Genomic DNA, 27,205 nt, shown 5'->3' on the forward strand with positions numbered 1-27,205 from the left:
AATATTACCAAAGTACCCTTAATACCCTTCTCCCACTTCAAAGACCACAAATTGATACATTACAAAATAAAATACTTAAAAAAATTATCTCAGATAATTGATTTTACAAAATGTTTTCAACATAGTTTACAAGGAAATGTTCTTTACACAATAGAAGTAAAAAAAAAAAAAGGGGGGGGGAGGAATACTCAATGTGTTACACACTCAGGTGTGCACAGAGAGTTATTGCAAACAAAAATGAAGCTCAAAGTAAATTACTTAAATTTTTCTCATAAATAGACAAGGTGTAAGTAACAGACTTCATTTATTTAAAACTAAACTTAACTTGAAAACTAAACACATTCAAGATGTGTGGGACTGTATGACTCACCTCTAGAAATCTTAAAATATTAGAAGCAACTTAAGAAAGTTACCATAGTTTTCCATGTATAAGACAAAACTTTTTTCCTAAAATTTTTAGACCAAAAATTGCAGGTCATCTTATAAATCGGGGGGGGGTAACCAGGTGATAGAGATTTGCGGTTGCTGTGACGAAACTGCCGGTACCTTGTCTCTACGAACAGGCTTCTGCAATCTTTGTCGACTGACGTCATTAACGGCTGATTCTGAATAAACCAATCAGAATTATATATTTGGTTTAATCCTTTATCCAAGTGTAAACAAACAAAGTTTGACCTGAAGTATTTTCAGGACTGAGGCAACTTGTGGCAAAGGTGGTATAAGTTCTCATCACTTGCCTTAGTATCTCCCATAATGCAAAGCACATCTCCTTGCAGACATGTATAATACTATGCATTAAGGGAAGGGTCACTACCCAGACCGGTTTCGACCTTTATTGAGGTCTCATCAATGGGAGCCAGACCCAGAGGTGGTGATACTAAGGTTGAAGTAATGAAGAAGTCATAATTTACCTATACAAGTTGCCAAAAGTGTCACACCTTATTATTAAAATTCTCTGGATTAGAGATAAGTTGATGGAAGTTTTTTCACTTGGCTATATTACCAATTATATATTTCGTTGAAACTGGTCTGGGTAGTGACCCTTCCCTTAATGCATGGCATTATACATGTCTGCAAGGAAATGCACTTTGCATTATGGGAGATGCTAAGGCAAATGATGAGAACTTATACCACCTTTACCACGAGTTGTCTCAGTCCTGAAAATACTTCAGGTGCAAACTTTGTTTGCTTACACGTGATAAAGGATTAAACCAAATATATAATTGGTAGCATAGCCAAGTGAAAAAAATTCCATAAACCAATCAGAACTTTTGAAAGCATTTATACGTCTGCAACTCGTTGGTGTGATAAGTTAATGCATTAACAATATTTTGAACACTAGCCCATAAAAATGTCCAAAAATAAAAAATTGTCATATTCTTCAAAATTCAAGTTAAAAGTCATTGCTTATGCAAAAGACCAGCGAAATAAAGCTTCAGAGAGACAGTTTGGACCTCCTCCCACTGAGTGTATGATTAGACAGTGGAGAAAACAGGAAGAACAACTACTCAAGATGCCAAAAAAGAAGAGAGCATTAAGAGGAAAACCAGCAAAAAGGCCAAACTTGGAGCAGAAGCTCAAGACTTGGATTATGGAGCAGTGCCAGAGTGGGATATGTGAGTCAACCAAGCTTATTCAATATGAGGCAAAAAGGTTTGCAAGAGAAATGAACATTGTTGATTTCACAGGAAAGGCAAAAAGGTTGGTCGATTGGTAGAGCCTCTGCTACTAATGGCTTGCAAAAACTTAAGCAAGTTTGAGCATGGTTAGTAGTTGGAATGGGAATAACTGTTCGATGATGTTGGCACACTCTCCCATTGTGAGTCTTTGGCCTCCCTGGAGGTGTCAGATAATAATAACTTCACGAGGAGAGAAGGGTTGGCCATGAGAACACAAACCAAGTTAGGCCAGAAAATGGCACAAGTTATTGAGGATAAAATCCAATAGTTTTACTCCTATGTCATAAAGCTTCGGAAAAAGTATGCTTTTCAACCAAGTCAGATTGCAAACATAGATGAGGTGCCTCTCAATTTTGATGTGCCTTCCAACAGAACTGTTGATATGAAAGGAGTCAAAACAGTGGCAATCAAAACAAGCGGTCATGAAAAAACACACTATACTGATGTTCTTTCATGCTGTGCAGAGTACCAAACGGCCTCCTATGCTCATTTTTAAGAGGAAAACATATCCTAAGGAGAGCATACCACGTGACGTTCTTGTCCAAGTTCATGAGAACAGCTGGATGAATGAAGAAATCATTGTTATCTGGTTTGCAAAGATTTGGTCCAGAAGACCTGGAGGGCTCGAAGAGGCCAGCTCTGCTCATATTTGATCAGTTCCGTGCATATTTAACAGAAAAGACAAAAAGAGTTGCAGCGGATTTGCGAACGCAGCTAGCAGTTATTCCTGGTGGACTTACAGGTCAGTTAAAGCCACTAGATATTTCTATCAACAAGCCCTTCAAAGCTCTGATGAAAGAAAAATGGAATAAATGGATGCAAAAAGCAGGTAATAACTTGACACCAACAGGAAGAGTGAAAAAATCAACCATTAGTGAGGTACGCAAATTGGTCTTAAACTCATGGAATGGAATCAAGCAAGAGGTGGTTGTGAAGTCCTTTAAAAAATGTGGAATCAGCAATGCCATGGATGAAACTGAGGATGATCTCATATATATATATATATATATATATAGACAGTGACTCAAAAGACAGAAGTGATGCAGTAGAGGTTGAAGAAAGTGATATGTCTGGAACTAATAGTAATGAAGAAAATGATATGCACGAAACTGAGAGTGATGCATAATTTCTTAGCATGAATTTTAAAAATATTACCTAATTACTAAATATACTTTGAATGTTTAAAAAAAATATCAAATGTGTTCTGTTTTATGTTTAAAATACTGATTTCTTAATTCTGGGTTTGAAAAAGTAGGGTTCGTCTTATACATGGGGCATCTTATATGAACAAAACAAGATATATCTTATATATCTTGTTTTGATTGCCACTGTTTTGACTCCTTTCATATCAACAGTTCTGTTGGAAGGCACATCAAATTTGAGAGGCACCTCATCATGTTTGCAATCTGACTTGGTTCAAAAGCATACTTTTTCCGAAGCTTTATGACATAGGAGTAAAACTATTGGATTTTATCCTCAATAACTTGTGCCATTTTCTGGCCTAACTTGGTTTGTGTTCTCATGGCCAACCCTTCTCTCCTCGTGAAGTTATTATTATCTGACACCTCCAGGGAGGCCAAAGACTCACAATGGGAGAGTGTGCCAACATCATCGAACAGTTATTCCCATTCCAACTACTAACCAGAAAAAAACGGTAATTTTATATAGGACCTGTGAATTAGTAATCAAATATTTCACATTTTCATACCTAAAAATTCAGATCCACCAATTATATCCACCAATATTTGTTCCACAAAATTCAGAATCAGATATAGTTTTATAATTATTGCCAGATGTTGACAGAGTGAAATTCATATGCAACACTTTCTCCCCCCCTCCCCCAAGAAACTTCCAAAGTGAGTCCTATCAATATTTTCTCATAAAGAATGGACTAAAGTAGGATGAGAAAGTAGAGGAGTACTGGAACAACGATAGCTAAGATCATACTGTGGGAAATGGGGGGAGGGGGGGAAGGAAGTCTGTACCACTTCTCAAAATCAGAGTCTGCACTATTCTGTACCATTCCCTTCTATGGAAGGTTTATCCATTAGAATTAAGTTAAAACATTTGTGATCTTCAGATCATAAGTCTTCACAGTTCACTGCCATTTAGCCTTCCATCTTGAAAAATGTTTTTCAAACTTGTTTAGAAATCATTGTTATAACCTTATTTAAAGAAGTACATTTTTCACATTCAGAGAGAATTTTATTTTCCCATCAATTTGCTAAAAAATAATTTTTTTCTTCATTTTGACTTAAAAAAAAGTATATAAAATTATAACAGAGCACGTTACAATTTTAAAATTTAAATCAAAAAAATTTCAAAAACTGTTAGCTTAAAAAAAGTAGGGATTTATATGACTTATTTCATCCATAAAGGAACTAAAAAAATGTTTAAATATCCCATAAAAACTGACTAAAAAAATGAAAGTCAAGGCAGCCAAATAAGAGATTTTTATATAATTCTGTTTGTAACTTTGCAAGTACAACTGCATTTTTGTTCTCAATGTAAATCTCTTTCTTTGTCAGCCAAGACTACAAGTAAACAATGGATCACTACACCTCAAGAATAGTATTAAATCATTCTTATTAAGGATTTCTGTGATCAGTTCTAATAACAATTTCTTTGGCATTAAGATTTGAAAAAGAGGCTAGGCAGATGAAATACAAACATACGACCTTATAGATAGAGAAGAGTGAAAATAATTCGCAAGGAACTCAATTTAATAACATTAGACATTATTAAATTGGGATTGTAGAAGATTGTAATTATAGTAAAATAGCAAGTAATAAAAAAAAAAAGTATAATGAACTATGTAAGCATCCTGTGGTAAAATTAGGAAGATGTTATAAGGCATCATCAAGTTTTACCTTATCATGAAGCCAATCTTTAATCCCTAACAGCTGTCAGGTGTTTATGCATAAAAATTACCCAATGAGCGATATAATAGAAGAAACGACAGAAAAATATAGACAGTATTGAGAGAGAGGAAATGTGAGAAAACTGCAGCAATGGGTAGTTGAAACATTATTAACACTGGAAGCATTACAAGAGTTGCAATGGGTAGTTGTAACATTATTAACACTGGAAGCATTACAAGAGTTGCTTTTCAGATATTAATCACTGCATTTCACTTTACAACTATTATTATTATTTCGGGCAACTCCAAGGAGTCAACATACTCATCGAAGGCGGCCCTAACACCATGTCAAGAACAACTATTCGACATTCACACAGTATCTATCATACCTCACCTTGAACTCATTCACGGTCATAGCACCCAAAACAGACTCTGGCAGCTTATTCCACTCATTCACCACTCTCCAAGAAAAAAACCTAGCTCTAACACCCTTGCTAACCACATTCTTGCCTAGCTTCCATGTATGGCCTAGTTCTCCCACCACCAGTCCTATTCTCAAAAATAACTTCTGCATTAATCTTATAGAAACCCTTCAGTAATTTGAATGTCTCAATCATATCACCCCATTTCTGCCTATCAACCAATTTTTGTAACCCACAAATCTTCAACCTGTTCTCATAAGTTTCATTCCATAGATCTGCTATCATCTTGGTCACTCGCCTCTGGATCCTCTCCACCTCCTCGCCATCAAGAAGAAACCCTGCCACCCATATCTGGGCACAGTAGTCTAGATGGGGTCTTACAAAGGCTCGATATAGAGGAAAAATAACTTGTTTGTCTCTGCTTGTTAAAGTATTTTTCAGCAACCAAGTGATTTGATGAGCAGATTTAGCCACTTCTGCGATGTGACCCCCCCCCCCAAACTTCAACTCCCTATCCACCAACGCTACCAAATCCATGGCCTCGTCAATCTCCTAGAGCATGGTTCCACCAATGTGATATACTGCTGCAAATCTTTTCACCCCAAAATGCATAAGCTTACACTTTGCCACATTAAATTGACATCCATTCTCCTTAGCCCAGTCCTCCAAACTATCCAGATCATCTTGCAAAATTTTGACATCCTGTGTACTCACTATTGCTCTACCCAACTTGGCATCATCAGCAAACAAATCAGCACTTCCTCTCAGATCCTTTTCTATATCGTTAATGAACAAATTGAAAAGTAGTGGTCCAAGAACAGAACCCTACGGCACACCAATAGTCATAGGCCATCATCTCTACTCCTGAATAAACCACTCTCTGATATCTCTCCATCAAATACCCTCCTATCCATTCTCACCAACCCTATATCCATTCCCCATATGCTGCAGTTTACTGATTAGAATTCCATGTGGTATCCTGTCAAAGGCCTTAGCAAGGTCCAGTAGAATCACTGTAAACCCATTACCCTTATCCAGTTCAGCCGTCACTGTGTTATAAAACGTGAGCAAGTTACTGAGGCATGATCTAACCTTCACAAAACCATGTTGTTTCCCATACAGTATCCCATTTTCATCTATCCAGTCCTGTATTTTTCTTGACTACTTTCTGCAAGACCTTCACAATGATTCCTGATATGCTAATCAGTCAGTAATTTACAACAGCAGTCTTGGAACCGCCTTTATGCAGTGGAACTATTTTCCCCTCTTTCCACCCCCTCGGGACTAACCCAGACCCGAGACTCAAATTAAACAAAATAGTCAAAGGCACTGACAATTCTTTAGCCGCTTCATGTACGACATGAGCTGGTATACCATCCAATCCCACAGATGTATTGACATTGAGGTTTTGTAATACACTACTAACCTCCACTTCATTCACCATTCCCGTATAATCTATTGGTTCATTCATTCCTGCAATGTCACCACCTGGATGATATATTCTTGTAAAATTCTCGCTCAGTAATTCAACTATATCAACTGATTCAGTTACCTCCCTACCATCGGCATTCTTTAAAATCATTCTGACATATACATTTTTTTTCTTTTACTTGCAACATATCGAAAAAACTGTTTGGGATTCTCTTTAGCCAACATGGCTAATGTTCTTTCATAATCCGTTTTTGTTTTTTTTACCACACTCATTAGCCTTCTGGCCTGCGCTTTATACCGTTCATGTACCTGCTGGTCACCTTTTTCCTTAAATTCCCTCCATAGTTGTTTCTTTTTTTGCAGCTAAAGCTTAATGGTGTTATTCATCCATTTAACCCCTACTTGATTTATTATTCAGAATCTAGGTATACAGTTATATCAGCCATTGTTTCAAGCAAACTCTAGGTACATCAGCCATTGCTTAATGCAAACACTTCCTAACCGCCTCCCATGCACTATCAATATCTAGCCCTTTGCAGTTTTACATGCCATGGCACTGATCCAATCAAACTCCTAAGCTTGTCATACTTACCAGCCCGATAATTCCACACGTACCCTGTCTTAATTGTAAATTCCACACCTTTAGCCACCTCTCAAGTCAAGACCCTATGATCACTCTCACCAATTGGTGGCAACATGGTCATATTCATTACAGGCCAAATCCTCAGATGCAATTACTAGGTCAAGCACTCTCTGACCCCTAGTACTTCCCATAACATGCTGTCGCAGATAGTTATCCCTTAATAATCACATAAAATCCAATTCCTTCCTCCCGTGTGTGTCCTCTCCTCCTTTCAATCGATGTTACCATAGATGAAATCACCCATAATAATTACCCTCCTTCCACTCATTTCTTCTATTTGCTTATGCATACTATTTCTACCATCTATTCCATCACCTGGTCTATAGCAGCACCCAACTGTATATTTTGTTCTGCTAGTTTCAATCTCACATCAAATAGCCTTAAATGTGCTCTTTTCTCTATCCTGCAGTTCCACTTCTATTCTCCTTGGCTGTAGCTCATCAGCTATCATCAATAACACTCCTCCCCCCATTTTATTCTCTCTGTCACTCCTGAACACACCATATCCCTCACATTCAATCCCACTATCTATATCATCTATATCAATAACCTGTTTGGCCTGAAAGTGCCAACTAAGGCCAAAAATTCTTCCTTCTTATGAGAAAGTTTACTCATCGACTCTCATCACTGCAAACTCACAGGAGCCAAAACAGCACAAAAAAAATTAAAAAACTACAAGCAAAGTAATAATTAACATTTCTAGTTAAGAATATTTGAAAATGTTTAAACAATGGAAAGCACGTATTCGCTGACTCATGGACTGCTATATACTACCAGTAGATACAAGTGTCTTGATATAGAGGAGGACCATGAGGAGGGCCAGATTTGAATCACAAAAACCAGGCATCTACAAGATCAGTTGTAGTTGTGTGTGTGGGGCTACGCTGTATAGGATAAACTAGGAGAGATATGATGATCAGAACACATCAAGGATGCTGAGAATGAGAGAAAGCACAAATTATGGCTGGCAGCACATACAACAAATACAAAACATTTAGTAGAATGGCAATAAACTGAAATGCTCCTCATTGTTACTGCTTTTATTCAAGAGCATTCAAAGAATCAGCTGAAATGAAGTATCCTCTACAGTGTAATAAAAAAACAGCAGCAAGCATAGCAGCAAATGCGTGCTTTCCATTGTTGAAATATTTTCAAATATACCTCACTAGAAATGTTAACTATTATTACTTTCCTGTAGTTTTTCAATTTATTTGTGCTATTTCCTGATGAAGTGAAACAAAGTTTTTCACAAAACTAGTCAAATTAAAACAATTTCTTTTTGACTTTGTGAGTGGTTTAATGACTGGAAAGCAGTGATTCTAAAATGAATACTGATCACCATGCAGCATTAAAGGAAAATATTGAATTTAGCTGTTATAAATTCTATTAAAGATTGCATGCGTGTGTGTGTGTGTTCATACTCTGGGTGAGTAAAATTTTTTTTTGTGCCAGTAGGAAATAGCTGCTGTAAGAGGAAAAAATGGTGAACTTATAAAAAATAGAGATGCAATAATAAAAAGAATTCAGGAATTTTATACTGAACTCTCTGAAGACAAAGACCGAGACATCCAAGAATCAGTTATGGATAACTCGAGTGAGGAAGAACACGATGTCCCTGAGATCTTACAAGGTAAAGTGGAAATGGCACTGCAGGAAATGAAGAATGGAAAGGCCCCAGGAGAAGATTAATTATGGTAGACTTCTTAAAACTGGGAGGAAGCCCTGTCATCAAACAGCCGACTAAACTCTTTAATAATGCCTAAAACAGAGAAAAATTCCAAAAAATTGGAACAATTCACTTCTAATGTTAATTTTTAAAAAGGGCAATAAGGAAGAAATTAAAAACTACAGACCTATAAGCCTACTACCCACCATATATAAAGTCTTCACAAAAATTATAAATAATAGAATAAAATCTAAACTAGAGGGAATGCAATCCTGTGAACAAGCTGGATTTAGAAAGAATTACACTACTTTGGACCATATTCATACATTAAGACAGCTCATTGAAAACTCAGTTGAATACAATAAACCCTTATGTCTGGCCTATATAGACTATGAAAAAGAACTTGATTCAGCATCTGCAATACTAAAAGCACTTGAAACCCAGGGAGCTGAGAAACCATATATTGAAACACTAAAACATACTTACAATAATGCAACTTCTGTAATTAAATTATATAAAAACAGTGAAAAGTTCGCAATACCAAAAGACATCCAGCAAGGAGACACCATATCTCCCAAATTATTTACAGCTGCACTAGAGGAAGTCTTTAGAAGCCTTGATTGGGAAATAAAAGGAATAAACATAAATGGAGAAAGGCTGCATTTGCAGATGATATTGTCCTAATAGCAGATAATCTTGCAGATCTGGAAGAAAGGCTAAATCAGCTAAATGAAGCCTCCAGAGTAATGGCATTAAATATAAATAGAGAAAAAACAAAAATAATGATGAATAAATACATAAACCATAGAACTGTCAAAGTTGAAAACCATGAAATAGAACAAGTTAGTTCATATGTATATTTGGGCCAATTGTTATCCTTTGAGGATTGCCAAAGAAAAGAGATTGAAGAATTCATCTTGGATGGATGGCTTATGGGAAAATGAGAGACCATATTCAGAAGTAACATCCCTATGAGTCTAAAAAGGAAAGCTTCCGACCAGTGCATACTTCCTGTCCTAACATAGAGAGGAGAAACATGGACTTTAACAGAAGCCTCTAAACAAAAAGCTGAGAACAACACAACATCACATGGAGAGAAGTATGCTAAAAATAACATTAAGAGATAGGAAGACAAATACCTGGATAAGATCTCAAACAGGTGTCATGGATATTGTAAAATACATTAAACAGGCTAAGTGGAGATGGGCTGGCCATATTGCCAGATCCAGTGACAGGAGATGGAGCAAGACAAAGAGGAAGACCGAAAAGAAGGTGGAGGGGTGAACTGGAACAAATTGCAGGAGTGAGATGGATGGGAGAAGCAGAAAACCGAGTGGTCTGGAAAATCATAGGAGAGACCATCGTCCGCAGTGGACAGAACCAGAAGGTTGAAGAAGAAGATTTAAGTGGAATTTCTAGAACCGAATATATAAAGAAAGGTTTATTAACTCAAAGATCTATACATGCTCATCTACAACGACTTTTACAAACATGCATGCCCAAGGTGAGATTTGAACCCACAACCTGTTGATTGGACTAGGCATCCCATCCACTCGACCACTTAGGTATTATTATGTATGACCCATTTACACACTCCTATGTAGGATTCTGAACAGCTTTACTCTTACCACAATATCATATGCCATTTCCAAATCTACAAAACTTAAATAAATCATTATTATATTCCATTTCTCAATTATCTCATTTAAAGTAAATATTTGGTCCATCAATCACTATTTGGCTTAGACCCAACTTCTCAAAATTTGTCTTCTACACTTTTTCTTACCTACTTTTCAAGTATGCATGCAAAAATCTAACATGAAACACTCAGTAAAGAAATTCTTTAATTCTCACAATTAAATAGTATTATTAGAGTTCAATTGTTCTTATTTGGTCTAATGTATTAAAACTAAGAACTTTTATTGTTAAAAGACTAAGATTTAATGATTAAAAATACAAAGAGCCAACAAGCTTTACTAGCCACTGTCTAGCATTTTCAAGGCTGTACTGGTGTGAAAACAAATGCATCAAGTTACATGAAAACATACACTTTAGTAACTGCTAGGCCGTTACATTTGATAATTCGTGTTTGATGACATGCATGCATTTGAATGCTTCAGTCAGAATCCAGTACATGACCACATGTTGTGTAGTTTTTCGCATATCGTAGTTCTGTTAAGCTGAGAGAATTGATGAGATATTTCCATGTGTCTTTAAGAATAGCACCTTGATTTCTATTTAAATTATTGCCTGTGCGTAGCACCACTGCTGCTTCTTTGAAAGTTCTCTGTCTGTAGTCATTCTCGATATAAGGCATAGAACTGTTTTTCCAATCTATAACATGATTTTGTTAAATATAATATGTTATCCTATTATTTTAAATATGTTATACTATTTACTTTGGTGAAAGATTAGACTCATTCTATGCAAATGCAAACAAAGTATTCTAGCAGACCATCCGCCACCTTCGAGGGAGGAAACTGTGCACAGGGGCAATTAAGGCCTCTGATGGTGCACTTTTAACAACCGAGAAGGATATCCTCCACAGACGGAGGGAATACTTTGAGAGCCTTCTTAACCCGGGTGGCCCAGCAGTTGTGGACATCCAAGAGGTGCAGATCGGGGCAATGACTAGTCTCACAGCAAAAGAGGTCCATTTAGCAATAAATGGACCTCTTTTGCTAAATGGACCTCTTTTAGCAAAAGAAGTCCATTTAGCAATAAAATCGCTAAAATGAGGCAAGGCTGCTGGAGATGATGAAATTCGGCCTGAAATGCTAAAAGTCTTAAATCGACGGTGTTCTCTGGCTGACTCGAGTGTGTCAGGATGCTTGGATATCTGGGCGAGCACCAAAAGCAATGGCAGACAGGCATAATAATACCAGTCTTCAAGAAGGGAGACCAGAAGGATTGCAGTAACTATCATGGCATCTCTCTGCTCAGCCTGCTTGGGAAAGTGTATGCTAGGTGATTGGAAAGACTGTGCAGGAGCATAGTTGAGTCAAAGTTCCAGGAAGAACAATGTGGCTTTCGCGTCCTGGTAGAAGCACAACTGACCAAATCTTCACTTTAAGGCAAGTCTTTCAGAAATCTTGGGAATATGCTAACAAAATGGCTAACAAAACACATGTTTTGTGGACTTGGAGAAGGCATATGACCAGGTTCCTCGGGATAAGCTTTGGCAAGTAGTACAAGAGTATGGAGTGGATGACCAACTATTAGCTGCCATCAAGTCCCTGCATGAATGCCCAGAGTTCTGTGTCAGGGTAAACAGCACAAAGTCTGAACCTTTCACAGTCTCCGTTGGCCTCCGCCAAGGGTGTGTTCTGTCACCCCTCCTTTTCATAATATTTATGGACTGGATTGATAGGCACAGTTGAGGCAGTGAGTGTGTCAGAATTGGAAGATGTAGAATTCGATGTCTGCTTTTTTGCAGATGACCTAATTCTGCTTAGCTCTTCCACAGATGACCTCCAGCGGACCCTGGATAGGTTTGCAGCTGTTTGTGCGGACGCCGGAATGAAGATCAGTGTGGCCAAAACTGAAACATTTGTGGTCTCAAGACAATTATCCCAGTGCACTCTACATGTAAGTGGAGTCCCAATGAGGTAGGTGGAGAAGTTTAAATACCTTGGGTCCATATTCACGAATGATGGAAAATGGGACGTAGCGCTAGATACTCGAATTTGCTTAGCAAGCTCAATATTGCGGGAGCTTGGCCGTTCAGCAGTATTGAAGCGGGAGTTAAGCCAGAAAGCAAAGCTGGCTGTCTTCAATACAGTCTATGTCCCCATCCTCACCTATTGTCATGAGAGTTGGGTAATGACCGAAAGAATGCAGATACGAATCCAAGCGGCTGAAATGAGGTTCCTTCGAGGGGTTGTGGGGATGACAAGACTTGACAGAGTCAGAAGCTCTGCAATTCGGGAAACCCTCAATACTCAACCGCTGCTTCTCCGTATTGAGAGATCACAGTTACGTTGGTACGGACACTTGGTCAGAATGCCACAAGAGAGGCTCCCTCAGCAGGCCCTCTTTGCCAAGCCAGAGGGTGGGAGGCCAAGAACCGCTGGATAGATTATATCCAAAACCCTGGGTGGACATGTTTGGGAATCCCACCAGAACACCTGAGCTTGGTGGCAGAGGATCGTGACCACGGGAAGTTCCTCTTGCAGCTGTTGCCCCCACAACCCAATTAGGAAAGGTGGGCCTTGAAGATGTATGTATGTATGTATTTACTTTATTTACTTCTACTTATTTTCTTTGAATAACTCTTACTTAATTCTTTTCTTAAATCTCTCTAGCTTAGTTTCATCTAAATAATATGCTCTATCTTTCTATCTGTCTTAAGATTCATTCAGGGCCGTTATTCACTCTTAAGAATGATGCATGTGGTTTTTGAAGACAAAGCGGTTACTACTGGACAATGCCGATCCCCTTTGTTTCAGTACTGGTTCTGATTCCTTCTTCGGATTCAGGGAACATTTCTATTATACTGCACCACCCTGAATCCTAGATTATTGAATAGCTCAAAATCAAGGAACCAGAACTCAGTTTAGTACACTATCTCAAATCACTTAAGCTTATTTTGCAGTTGTAGCCTCCCTAACTATTTATCGCCCACTTTAGTTCGAATTGTATGAGAAGGTGCAATAGAAATATATATTCAGGCAAGTCACTAGTTAAACTTAAAGAAAAGAACATTTAATTTCAATTCAGACATTTACACATTATAAATAGACATTGATATATAATTTCACTAGTATCAAAGAATGAATATAATAATCAAAACCTTCTAAATTTTACATAGTATGCAACACACATCAATTCAAGTATGCAATTCTATCTATGAACAGCCATGCACTTTTATACACTTCAAGGCTAAGGATTATTCACTTATCAAATCACAAAGTAACCCCCACGTGCTTCTGTACTAATTCCTTCAAATTTTCATATATTATCACTACTTCAAAATCCAACCATCTCTAAAGTCCTTAGCATAATTAATAACCTCAAAAACTTAATGTCCTTCCTAAATTTATAAGTTTTCTCCCATAACACAGTTACTTAACAAAACATAGGGTTTACATTACCATTTGCTGGAGGAGTATTCTTGGCCATCTCATTCATTATGACTGAACTTTCTCTTCTTGATTCCTGGCTCAATCCATATTATCTGTAGTGTTCCACTGGTGGTCCGGACAGGACATATCTCCGCCGCTGAAAATAATTGCCCGTTGTTTTCTCATCAACTGGTTCAACATGGCTCAGCTATTTCCTGGGGAATCAGAAACTGCCTTCTGCTGGGCTAAATGTTGACTGGCAAGCTTTCATGAACATCATGGCATGCTCTCTCAGTCTTTGTCTCGATGACCTCGTCGAAGCATGGGGCGAGAAGGTGCCAAAAGGAGGTTCCAAAACCAAACGAAGAAAAAAGAGCGACAAAAAGCCCTCTCTTTAGTGCTGCTACCGTTTTTAAATTGCACACCATCCTTATTTTTTTTTACATCATTGCTTTTCCTCTCCCCTTTGTCTGAGTCACCCTACGTCTCCCAGTACGTAGTGCCACACTCTCCCCTAGCGTGCTCTTCAATGTGTGTGTGGGGGGGGGAATGCTTGCTTGCTTTACTCGGTGCACGCGTACGTGTTTCCCGTGTTCAGCTTTTGGTCATCTGCACCAAAAGTTAATCCGATTAACTTTTCTCCCAGCAAATTTACAAGCATTTACACAAAAGTAACAGAGCTTAAATCACAGACAATTTACAATATTTATATTACAACATGAATTATGGATAAATAACCTCAATTTAGTAAGTCACAAGTAATTTAGCACATGATATGTCAATATATGTTCAAAATTGAAAACGCAAATTAATAAATTTTCAGTTAAATTCAGAACTTAACAATTTGATATTGAGAAATGATGAGCTAAACCAGATGTGATGATTCTATTGTGATTGACATTCCCCACGTTTTTTCTGTCTTAATTCAAAACTTCCAGAGGTCTGTGCAATGTAAGAAAGGCCACACATGCATGGAATTTCATATACTCCAGGAAATTTGAAGAAAGGTACCTCATCTTTGGGTGATCTTAAGACTTGTCAGATCGTGGCAGTTGGTTTAAAAACCACTCTGATGTTATGAGCTTTTAACATTCTAGCCAATTTTGTGGATACTGAATTAATATATGGAATCACAGCTGTGGACACATATTGGGACTCCGTTCCATGTTGTTGGAGGTTGTCTTTAAAAAGCAATTTGTTTAAAATGTTAGAAGGGTATTCAGAGATAGATGTTAGCAATTTGTGACAGTTCTCTCTGTACATCTACTTCTTTCGAAATAGACCTTAAAGCTCTATTACGGAGCATATGAATGATGCTGTGTTTTTGTGATCTATGATGGTTAGACGAATAATGTAGATATCTACCTGTATCTGTGGGTTTCTTGTAAATGAACAGTTGGACATGTTATCTTCTCTCCTGACCAGTATGTCAAGAAAGGGGTAGCTCTTTGTTCTTCTCCAGTTCTATAGTGAATTTGATCTTATTATGTAGTGAGTTGATTTTATTAAGAAACACGAGAAGGATTTCAATGATATCCTTCCATATGATGAACATGTCATCGACATATCTCCATCAAATCTACGATTTAGGTGAAATGGTGGAAAAAATATCCTTTTCAAGTTTTTCCATAAATAGGTCTGCGCATGGTGGTGACAGGGGGGCCACCCATGACTAGACCTTCCGATTGTTTATATACTATGTTATTTACTTTGAAGAAATTTGCTTTCAGGCAATGATGAAACAACTGGGCGATGTCCTGAGGGAAGAGATCTTTTAGAATGTTGACCACCTCTACCACCGGTACATTAGTGAATAAGGATAGAATAGAATCATCACATCTGGTTTAGCTCATCATTTCTCAACATCAAATCATGTTATAGATTGGAAAAACAGTTCTATGCCTTACATCGAGAATGACTACAGACACAGAACTTTCAAAGAAGCAGCAGTGGTGCTACGCACAGGCAATAATTTAAATAGAAATCAAGGGGCTATTCTTAAAAACATATAGAAATATCTCATCAATTCGCTCAGCTTAACAGAACTATAATATGCGAAAAACTACACAACATGTGGTCATGTACTGGATTCTGACTGAAGCATTCGAACACATGCATGCCATCAAACACGAATTATCAAATGTAACGGCCTAGCAGTTACTAAAGTGTATGTTTTCATGTAACTTGATGCATTTGTTTTCACACCAGTACAGCCTTGAAAATGCTAGACAGTGGCTAGTAAAACTTGTTGGCTCTTTGTATTTTTAATCATAAATCTTATGGTCTTTTAACAATAAAAGTTCTTAGTTTTAATACATTAGACCAAACATGAACAATTTAACTTCAAAGATGAAACAAAGTTCGGTGCTTAGAAAAGAACAAATGCAAAAAAGCTAAGTTACTAAACCACCTTACATTTCTGAAGAGATGTAGAGATTTTGCTGTCATCCCAAAGTTCTTAGTAGTAAAAGGACATATCCAATCTGCAACAGCCAAAAGGATATATTACAAGACTTTGTTAGCGTTAATCAGAGAAAGGATACAAAATACCAGGTATGAGCTTAACACTATTGATGCGAAGTGCAGAGATCAGGTTGATGAAATATCTAACAGTTTGGACTACATGACTTGGAATAACATAGACCACTTATTACATCATAGCTACAAAAAAACTTTTAGAACGAGTAAAATCACACAAATAAAAAAATTTGAGGTACTTTGTAAGAACAAATTCCAGTTGCACCACATACTCCCTAACCACAAAGTGATTTTCAACTTATCAGATTACAGGCTTTCTAATCATGAATCAGAAATCCTTAAAAAGGGTTTCAACTTTGTTATCACCCAGAATTTTATTACTAAAATGAATTTCATATGTGGGATAGAAAAAAGGCTTTATCATCTTCCACAGGCTACAGCAAATACTATCAGATTCAATAGTACGATTATACTGGCATTAGCAAAACCAGCAATAGCTAATACTACTCCATATGATAAGAAAGCAATCCGCAATTTACGTAACAACAAAGACATTATAATAACCAAAGCAGACAAAGGAAATTCAGTCATTCTCAACTCAAAAGATTACTTTAATAAGATTAACTTGTTACTAGCAGACAGTTCCACTTACCAAGTCGTAGATAAAAATCCCATCATGAGTAATCATCTGGAGACTAACACTCTTATCTGCAATATGACCGGTTGGTCGGCTAAAAAAACAACTTAAATTCTTACACGTTATTACTCCACAGCTTTATGGGGCACCAAAGATTCACAAAGAAAATGTACCACTTCTTCCAATAGTTGATGGAAGATCCTCACCTACGTACTTACTAGCAAAGCATCTGGCAAATTTAATGAAAGGAAAAATTAGACAAACAGAGACCTACATTAAAAACTCTCAACAATTTGTGGAAAAAATCAAGAGTATCAAAATATCACAAACAGACATCATGGCTAGTCTAGATGTAGAGTCCTTATTCACGAACGTACCGGTCATAGAGGTGGTCAACATTCTAAAAGATCTCTTCCCTCAGGACATCACCCAGTCGTTTCATCATTGCCTGAAATCAAATTTCTTCAAAGTAAATAACATAGTATACAAACAATTGGGAAGTCTAGCCATGGGTAGCCCCTGTCACCGCCATGGGTAGCCCCTGTCACCACCATGCGCAGACTTATTTATGGAAAAACTTGAAAAGGATATTTTTTTCACCATTTCACCTAAAACGTCGATTTGGTGGAGATATGTCGATGACGTGTTCATCATCTGGAAGGATACCATGGATACCAATAAAATCAACTCACTACATAATAAGATCAAATTCACTATGGAACTGGAGAAGAACAAAGAACTACCCTTTCTTGACATACTGGTGAGGAGAGAAGATAACAATGTCCAACTGTCCATTTACAAGAAATCCACAGATACAGGTAGATATCTACATTATTCGTCTAACCATCATAGATCACAAAAACACAGCATCATTCATATGCTCCGTAACAGAGCCTTAAGGTCTATTTTGAAAGAAGTAGATGTACAGAGAGAACTGTACATCGCGAATAGCTAACACTCTTATCTCTGAATGGATACCCTTCTAACATTTTAAGCAAATTGCTTTTTAAAGACAACCTCCAACAACGTGGAACGGAGTCCCAATATGTGTCCACAGCTGTCATTCCATATATTAATTCAGTGTCCACAAAATTGGCGAGAATGTTAAAAGTTCATAACATCAGAGTGGTTTTTAAACCAACTCCCATGATCAGACAAGTCTTAAGATCACCCAAAGATGAGGTATTTTTCTTCAAATTTCCTGGGGTATATGAAATTGCATGCACGTGTGGCCTTTCTTACATTGGACAGACCTCTAGAAGTTTTGAAATAAGACAGAAAAAACGTGGGGGATGTCAATCACAATAGAATCATCACATCTGGTTTAACTCATCATTTCTCAACATTAAATCACGTTATAGATTGGAAAAACAGTTCTATGCTTTACATCGAGAATGACTACAGACACAGAACTTTCAAAGAAGCAGCAATGGTGCTACTCTCAGCTTAACAGAAAAATACACAACACATGGTCATGTACCAGATTCTGACTGAAGCATTCGAATGCATGCACACCATCCCACAATAATTATCAAATGTAACAGCCTAGCAGTTACTAAAGTGTATGTTTTCATGTAACTTGATGCATTTGTTTTCACACCAGTACAGCCTTGAAAATGCTAGATAGTGGCTAGTGAAACTTGTTGGCTCTTTGTATTTTTAATCATTAAATCTTATGGTCTTTTAACAATAAAAGTTCTTAGTATTATTAGAGTTCACCAAAAAAAGACCAAAACTGTGAAAATAGGCAGGAGCACAGAAAACATCAGCTGCATTCTGAATGGAGATCCTATAGAACAAGTAAAATATTGCAGTGATTTAAATACTGTTTTTAGTGAAGATGGCAGGCTAAATCTGGAAATAAAACACAGAATAAGCAAAGCTGGTATGGTGGGTAGATAGCTGAATAAATTAATATGAAATAAGAGAGAAATTAGCCAAAAACACCTAAACTAGCAGTGTATGTACAAAACAGCATTTAAACCAGTTTTAAACTATGGATCTAGGAGTTGGGTTAGAAATAAAGCACTTGATCAAAGACTATAGATCAGAGATATGAGGGTTCTGAAAAAAATAAGGAGAGTGAATCGATGGCATTAATGGCAGAATCATATTAAAAATGCAGATATTAGAAAGGAAATTGACATTATCAGCATTCAAGAACTTGTCAGCAGAGCTAATGTAAGGTGGTATGGCCACTTAAATAGAATGGGTGAAGAAAGCTTAGAAAAACAGGTGTTTGATGCCAAGATAACAAGAAAGAGATCCAGAGGAAGACCAAAGGCAAGGTGGAATGATTCACTCAGAAGTGCCTTCATCATCATCATAAACCATGGGCTCACTGCCCAGTGATGTCTGATGCCTGTTTCACTATCTTCTTCCACCTTTCTTTGTCCAGTGCACAGTGTCGCAGTTTTTGTACACCCATTCCACACCAGTCTTTTATATTGTCTATCCATTATCTGTATGGTCTATCTCTTCTGTTTAAACCATCCAAAATACCAAATATAAATGTCTTTATCTTCCGGTCCTCACTCATTCTACAGATGTGTCCAAATAATCGCAGCTTCCGTTTTAAAATCTTCTGCATTAGATTCTGTTTTGGTTGTATTTTCTGATAGAGCTCTTCATTGATGATTTTCTGTACCCATCCTATTCTTAGAATCTTCCTGTAACAAGTTCTTTCAAATGCCAAAATTCTTTTTCTTGATTCCTTATTTATTACCCACGTTTCAGATCTGTACAGTACACCGCTGAAGATGCATGTTTCCAGTACTCTTAGTTATGTTTGCAGACTGATCACTTTACTTTTCCAGATGTTATCCATGGCCTTCAGATTTGTTCTTCCCTTTGCATTCCTGATCTTTATTTCTTTTTTATAGTCCAAGTCATATGTCAGTTTACTTCCCAAATATGTGAATTGTTCTACATTTTCTATATCAGTTCCATCCACTCGTATCTTTTGTTTCATGTTCTTCTCACCAAATACCATTATCTTTGTTTTTTCCAAGGATCATAACAAGTCCAAATCTCTTCCCTTCCTCATTTAACAATTTCAGTGTTTTTTGTAGTTCTCTTTCGTCTTCTTCAATAATAGCAATGTCATCTGCAAATCTCAGATCGTTAATTCTCATTTCGTGTACAGATATTCCTTTGGCATCTTTCTTCAATTTGTCCATTGCTCTTTCTAAATGTGCGATGAAAATGCTTGGCGATATTGGGTCTCCCTGTCTAGTACCTCTGCTTGTTTTAAACCATTTCCCCAAATCATCACCTATTCTAACTGCTGCAACTGCATTCTGATAAATATCTTTTATAGCTATTAGTTTTTTTTTTATCAATTCCATAGGATTCCAGAACTGTAATGTCACTTTCTGGTCAATACTGTCAAATGCTTTCTGAAGTGCCTTAGAAACATGTAATCTTAGATATGACAATATTAGAGTGCTCACAAGTACTAGATTGATTTGGAGGAAAATTGTTGACAGGAGATGAATAAAAATGCAAACTTAATCATATATAGTGCTGTCATATAGTAACCTGAATCCCCCCCCCCCCAAGAAGGGGGTTCAGGTTACTATGACAACGCTATATGTTACTATGACATACTATAGGTTACCATATCAGGAAAATGATGATGACGATGAGTTCCACTTAAATAATCCAGAATTCAATCTTCTGCCCAGGCCATCTGAATTATGCAGTGTAGCCAATGTAAATCTTTACCTTCAGATAAAGTACTGACATGCACTCCTTATTGCAATTCTCATGAATATTTTCAATCAAAGATCTGTCATATTCATGTATAATAAGCTTTCATAGTAATTACTGCAGATATCTAGATTAGTTTTTGTTACTTTTATCATCTCTCTCTTTCTTTCTTTCTTTCTCACTACTTTCACCACTTGTTCCTCCATTTCTAAGCTTATTGAATAGGTTCCAGATTGTTTTGTAACCCTCGTTATTTATTTTGGGCATTCTTACCAATATCTTCTCATGATTGTTTAGCTACTTGTAAACAGAGAGAATACTGAGGAAAAAAAAAAGTAAGATGGGTTAGCCAAGACCACAGGCTGACTTACGAGTGAAGAACTAATACAATTTCTTCTTTTCCATAATACTTTAACTTCATATCCACCAAAACATTCTGATTTTTCCTATCCTTGTAGAATCTTTCACTGTATGCTTCTGTGGATAGCTCACCATTACCTCTCCCTTTTTTTCATATTTTTGCCAATGGATCTCTAATCTTTGGTTCTTGATTTCAAACTCTTTCAGTTTCTTTCCAATACCATTCATATATCTTAGCAATAAACAGAGTAATAGTAATAAATTTAGACTAGGGAATAAAAAGCATACTAAAATAAACCTCATCCCTTTGGTTAAAGGAGTTTTTCTGGACAGAGCATATTTAGAGATTTAGTGTATTATTAAAATAAAGCAATTCTCGTTTAAGTAAAATGAAGTCAGAAAAAAGCGCAAATTAGGGAGGAAAAAAACAGTATATTAAGAAAATACGCACAAAGGTTAAAAGAAGGTGTGGTATGAATACTTTGAAGGGGGGGGGGGATAACAATCAGTGAAAGAGAAGAAGAGAAACAGTGGATTGGGAGATCTCAGCATATGAAACAGGATTGGATAGTCACAGGAGTAAATTAACACATATAGCAGAAAGGGAAAAAAAATAGTAGCATGCTTTTTAATATAACTCAATCTATTTATTTTTTTTTATTATTTCTACTGCTAATTCTTACTAAAATCTGATGCTTTCAGAAATGAAACCAACTGAAAATTTATTCAGCATGGACTACAAAAACTAAGACAAGTCATTCTGCATTTTGGTACTGACCTAAGTACCTACTGCTTCTTAAACTCATTCATTGATTTATATGCATAACTGCCTGTAGCCAGCTCATTCACTACTTTTTTCCCAAAAAAAGCTGGCCCTCGTATCATTGCTAATATTCTCACTCAACTTCCACGGTGTGAGACTCCTTGATTTGCCCATTCCTGTCATGTATTGAAAATTTTTTCTGCATCTATCCTATAATCATCCCTCCCTAATAACTATATTTCTATAATATCTTCTGTTTACCATTTATCAGCTAAATTTCATAATCTACAAACCTTTAAATCTAGTCTTAAAGGAATTCCACAGGCTTATTAATATTCTTCACTAGCAAGTAAATGGATACTGTTATTACTGAAACAACCTAGTTAAAGGTATTGCCAGTTCTCTTAACTTTCCAGTCCTTTCATGACCAACTGGAATTCACAAACTCCTAAGTTTGTGAATTCCAGTTGGTCATGAATGTATTATCTCAAAGTGGGTGATACAATCTCTCAAAACCAGCTGTCAGAAATGCAACTATTTCTTCTGCTTCTGTTGCTTTCTTCCAACCTACATCATTATTATCAAATTCGTCATTCATATGTACCATTGGGGAGAAGTGGGGTACAAGCTATGATGTAAATGTTTCATGTAGTGCTATCAGGAAACATTTTCATCATTTACTTCCTATCCACAATATTCCTCAAAATTAATTTCCTGTCTGTCAGGACTTCAATATTGTCGAATCTCATTTTGGTCTTCTAAGGCAATTCTTACCATATCAATTCACCTAGCTCTTGGCCTTCCTTCAGCAGATATAGCTGTTTTGATAACATTTCCTTTCACATTCAGTTTAAGTAACCATAAATCTGAGATTAGCTCTGCTCAACACATTCCTGAATTTTAACAATGTCAAATTCATTCCTAATATCCTCACATTTTTAATATGATTCTCCATTCATGCTATTTGTTTGCTCCCCTAATCATTCTCATACATTTACACCTATGGTCGCCAGTCTTTGATTAAGTGTTTTATTTCTAACAAAGCTCTCAGATCCATAAGTTAAAATTGGGTTTGAACACTTTTGTGTACAGCTAATTTAGTGTTTTGACTATTATCTCTCTTATTCCATAAAAATTTATTTGGCTGACTTCCTATCATAGCAGCTTTCTAATTCTGATGTCCATTTCCAAGTTTAATTTGTCATCTTCTATAAAAAATTGTTCCTAAGTAGCTGAACCATTTCATTTTAGGTTCTCCAATCAGAATGCATTTCAATGGTCCAGACATTAATATAGTCTGTCCTTTTATGGCTGACTGTTGGCTAAATTTGTTACAGCAATGGTTAAATTTAGTTTAGGAATCTTGCAAATTCACACTGAATTGATTCAGGAGTATAGCAGAATTTGAATAAAGTACAGAGCTGAAATGAATATCTCTAATTTTTGTTTTGTATTTGTCACTTAAACATTAAAACTTGAGCTTTTTCTTGGTTTTATTCGTTGACCAGATATTTGTAAATGATATGCATGAATTGTCAAAAAGTTTCACCAGCTATTCTGTCTGGCTTCTTCAGAACAAGTATAATGGTTTATATCTGAAGGCAACACGACGGTCATTTTGAACACCAAAGACTACATAACAAAGATCACTGAGTTAGTTTCAGACACGTCGACCTATCGCATATTAGATTTCGATCCAACTTTAAAAAAATCAAAAAGAGATTAATATTCTATTACGGAACATGACTAGGTGGTCTTCAGACTTACAACGACCAATATCTCAGAAGAAAAAGATCTCCTTGATGAACTCACTCTCATATCTCAAACCCTAATAAACAACGGTTACCCAATAAATATAATCAAAAAGATTCTGCATAGAAACCCTCCACAGCAGCAACCTCCTGTCGTGCAATATACATCGTCCATCATCATCCCTTATGCAGACTCAGTATCAACAAAAATAGCCAAACTCCTTAGTCCTTCAATGTCAAGAGTTGCTCTCAAACCTGTCAAGACAATACGCCATATTTTAAGATCTCCATAGGATATTAATGCCTTCTTCAAATATGGCGGTGTATACAACATCCCATTTTCCTGTGGATTAAATTACATAGGACAAACATCAAGAAGCCTGGAAATTTGGAAAAAAAAAACATATAGGGGATGTGAACAACAACAGAACAGATACTTCAGGATTAGCCCATCACTTCTCGATCTCTAACCATACCATCGATTTGGATAACAGCTCCATGCCTTATATAGAAGAAGATTTTTGATGTAAAAATTTCAAAGAAGCTGTGGTTGTACTCCACTCTGGAGAAAATCTAAACGGAAATCAAGGAATGATTCTGAAAGACATCTGGAAAAGTCTAATAAGTTCACTCAGCTTACCAGAATTTCATTTCGCTAAAAACTATATAACTTGCTCAATAAACAATGACTGATACACCACATTCCATGCTTATGTTACACATCAGTTTTAATTTATTTGAACTGTGTTACTCCATTCTTCTTTTTTAATAGTAAACGTTAGTGTGTACCGTTATACTTGTCCTGAAGAAGCCAGACAGAATAGCTGGTGAAACTTGTTGATAATTCGTACATATCATTTACAAATATCTGGTCAATGAATAAAACAAATTAAAAGCTCAAGTTTTATCTCCAATTTTGATAACGGCTCTAATGCCACTTTCCTTCATAACATGAAGTGGCATTAGTGGATTAGTGGCATTAGAAAGTGGCATTAGGGGATAACAGTTAAGATAAGGTGCACCACTGTCTCAAATGATTTCACATCAAACCATCTTCCTGTACCTCCTTTAATTCCAACTGCTAACTTAGAACTGAAATATAGACTATATTGATCAATATAATTACCAGTTTACACCACGTAAATGTAGCATTTTGTTCAGCTTTTCTCTCAGTACGTAATTGTAGTCCTTCTCCAGGTCTACAACACTTAAATACAGATCTTTGTTATATCCCCATGATTTTGCAACTATTTTTTTAAAGTGAAAACGAGATCCTGACAACCTCTATTTGGCATGAACCCTGTTTTTTTTTCAAAGCTTCCCCTATGACAATTTTTCTTAGCCTTTTCTCAACCACACTTCCAACAATCTTAATGGGAACAATAAATATGGAAATCCCTCCTTAATCCTCACATTCAGTTTTTAACAGATGAGTACTATGTGAGCTCTACACCAATGATTTGTAATTGAATCCTCTGACTAAGCCTTCTGAACTGTGAAGTGTAACCACTGTAAAATTTTATACCTCCATATCTGAGCATCTCTGTGCATAACATTTGTGCCTATCCACATTTAGGTTTTTCATGGCTGTTTCTACTTCAAGTACTGATATGAATTCCTGATGAGGGTTTTTTACCACCATGCTGTCACTGCTTGTTCCATTTAGAAAGTTTTCAAAATAATTAAACCAGATATCTAGAATATCTTTATCTTCTGTGTATATGTCACCTTTATCATGTGATTCTATTTACAGGACTCTTTCCTCCATTTCTAAGATTTTCCAATAGCCTACAGAATATTTTGCCAGCTTCCTTATGTTTATTTTCAATGTTCTTACCAAAGTCTTCCTATGGCTTTTGTTTAGCAAGTTTTATACATGGCTTCAAACAAATAGACATACTTACAAGGAAGTATGCAAGTCCACAACAGAGTTCTGATTTTTTCTATTCTTGCAAACAGAATAGAAAAAATAACCTCAACATATTCCTCTCTGGCTTAATCACTAAGCATTTTCACTTTTGAGATTCAATGGTAGTCACTGAATCTCAAAAGTTTGGTTCTTGTTTTCAAACTTACTTTCTTTTTCATTTCAATATCCATTTATTCCAGTCTTCAAACCCACTCTAGTCCTGAGGAGGTCTGAGTAAGCATGCACTGCAACCAATTTCACCAGCCTGGATGGCAAAGTGGTTAGCAAACCCTTCAAATAACATGCGAGTTCAAATCTTGCAATAGGCATAAATATCTGTGATCGTCTTCATGTAGGAATTAATTCTGATGCTCAGTGTGAGACTACTATCCCACTCATTGAGGGCCTGAAGTGGCTTCAAAAAGTTCCATGTTTGGTCTCTAGAGTAGGATTTCTGAATTATGTAAAAATAAATAAATGTGCAAAATATATATAAAAAATAAATAAAAATAGTCAAAAAAATCTTAGCTTGCCTACAATACTAATGTACTATAGGTTTACAACCTTTCATAGGTGGGAGTCACACACACACACACAAAATACATTGTGCACTTGATCTACTTGATTACAGTAGCATGGTAAGGGAACTGTATTCTGTGAAAACTGTGATAGTATGGCTTCAAGGTTATGTGAGAGTCAATACTGTTAAAAGTTAACATGATTATAATAAACTAGGGGGCTCTGCACCCTGGCACCTACGCCCCCCTCATGTTCCGGACTGGTAGGCTGGTTCTCCTTGAATTCTGATGACTCTTGAAAACTCAAAAGGGGGTCTTCTCCCCCCGGCACCTACAGTGCCCCCCCCCCCCCAGTTCCGGACCAGTGGAGTGGTTCTCCTTGAATTCTGGTGACTTGAATTTCGAAGACTCGAAAGGGGTCCCCCCTGGCACCTATGCCGTCCAACCCCCCAAGTTCCAGACTGGTTGGCCAGTTCTCCAGAGTTTCAAATAACTTGAAAAAAAAAAAAAAAAAACGTGACACAAAAACGTTACACAAAAAGGCTTATCATTTTATATATATATATATATATATATATATATATATATATATAGGGTAGATAATGCCTGTTTTAATGATTTTTTTAGTTTTCAGTTTAGTTCCTAAATAAATAGCAAGAAAGGTGATTGTAATGAAGATGTAATTCCAAAACCTACCTTTTCTTTATGTTTTATGTTCCTGAGTAAAGGAATAACACCATGAGGTCCATTATGAGATAAAGTGCCATGAGAAAATCGCTTCATTGATGGACGATGAAAGCTTCGTAATTTCAGGAGGCCCATATGAGTTGGAAAAAAGGGCGCTTTTAGCTCAATGGCAGGAATTGAATGCTGTAACATAATGATTTTTGTGATATTCTTATTATCTATGCAGAATAATTAAATATACCTATAATTAGATATGTTTATATGAAGCAAACCAGTCAGAGTATTCTCCACACAATATGTTCTTTAAGAAAGCTGAGCAGCAGCAGCATATTCAATAATCTAATTATTTAAAATTATTGTTCTATCTACACAAGATTTTTCAGTAGGTTTACCATGTTTAAAATTCATGGGGTTATAACAATAATTATATTAATCCTTCTAAAACTTATAATTATAAATATCAAAATGATTAATATTATTGTTCAAAATGTACATTTAATATAATGTTAGTACTTATACTGGATTATAAGTATATACAGCATATAAACAAAGAACAAACAAAAAAAAAGGGGGGGGGAGAAATATATATATGGAAGCCTTCAAAAAGGATTTAGCAGAGGGAGGAAT

The 27,205-nt window shown here is 36.4% G+C and overlaps 1 protein-coding gene across 1 annotated transcript in view; it reads right to left on the reverse strand.

Annotated features, from left to right (window-relative positions):
* Positions 1-27,205, reverse strand: part of LOC150107421 (transcription initiation factor TFIID subunit 1-like) — a 688,572-nt gene that overhangs the window by 340,420 nt on the left and 320,947 nt on the right. The window contains exon 17 of the mRNA XM_090391849.1: positions 26,588-26,761. Coding sequence (XP_090247975.1) covers positions 26,588-26,761 — 174 coding nt within the window. The remainder of the gene's footprint in view (positions 1-26,587; positions 26,762-27,205) is intronic.

Source organism: Typopeltis vanoorti, chromosome 4, assembly GCF_054136105.1.
Source record: "Typopeltis vanoorti isolate ZY-2024b chromosome 4, IOZ_Tvanoo_1.0, whole genome shotgun sequence".
NCBI lineage: Eukaryota > Metazoa > Arthropoda > Arachnida > Uropygi > Thelyphonidae > Typopeltis > Typopeltis vanoorti.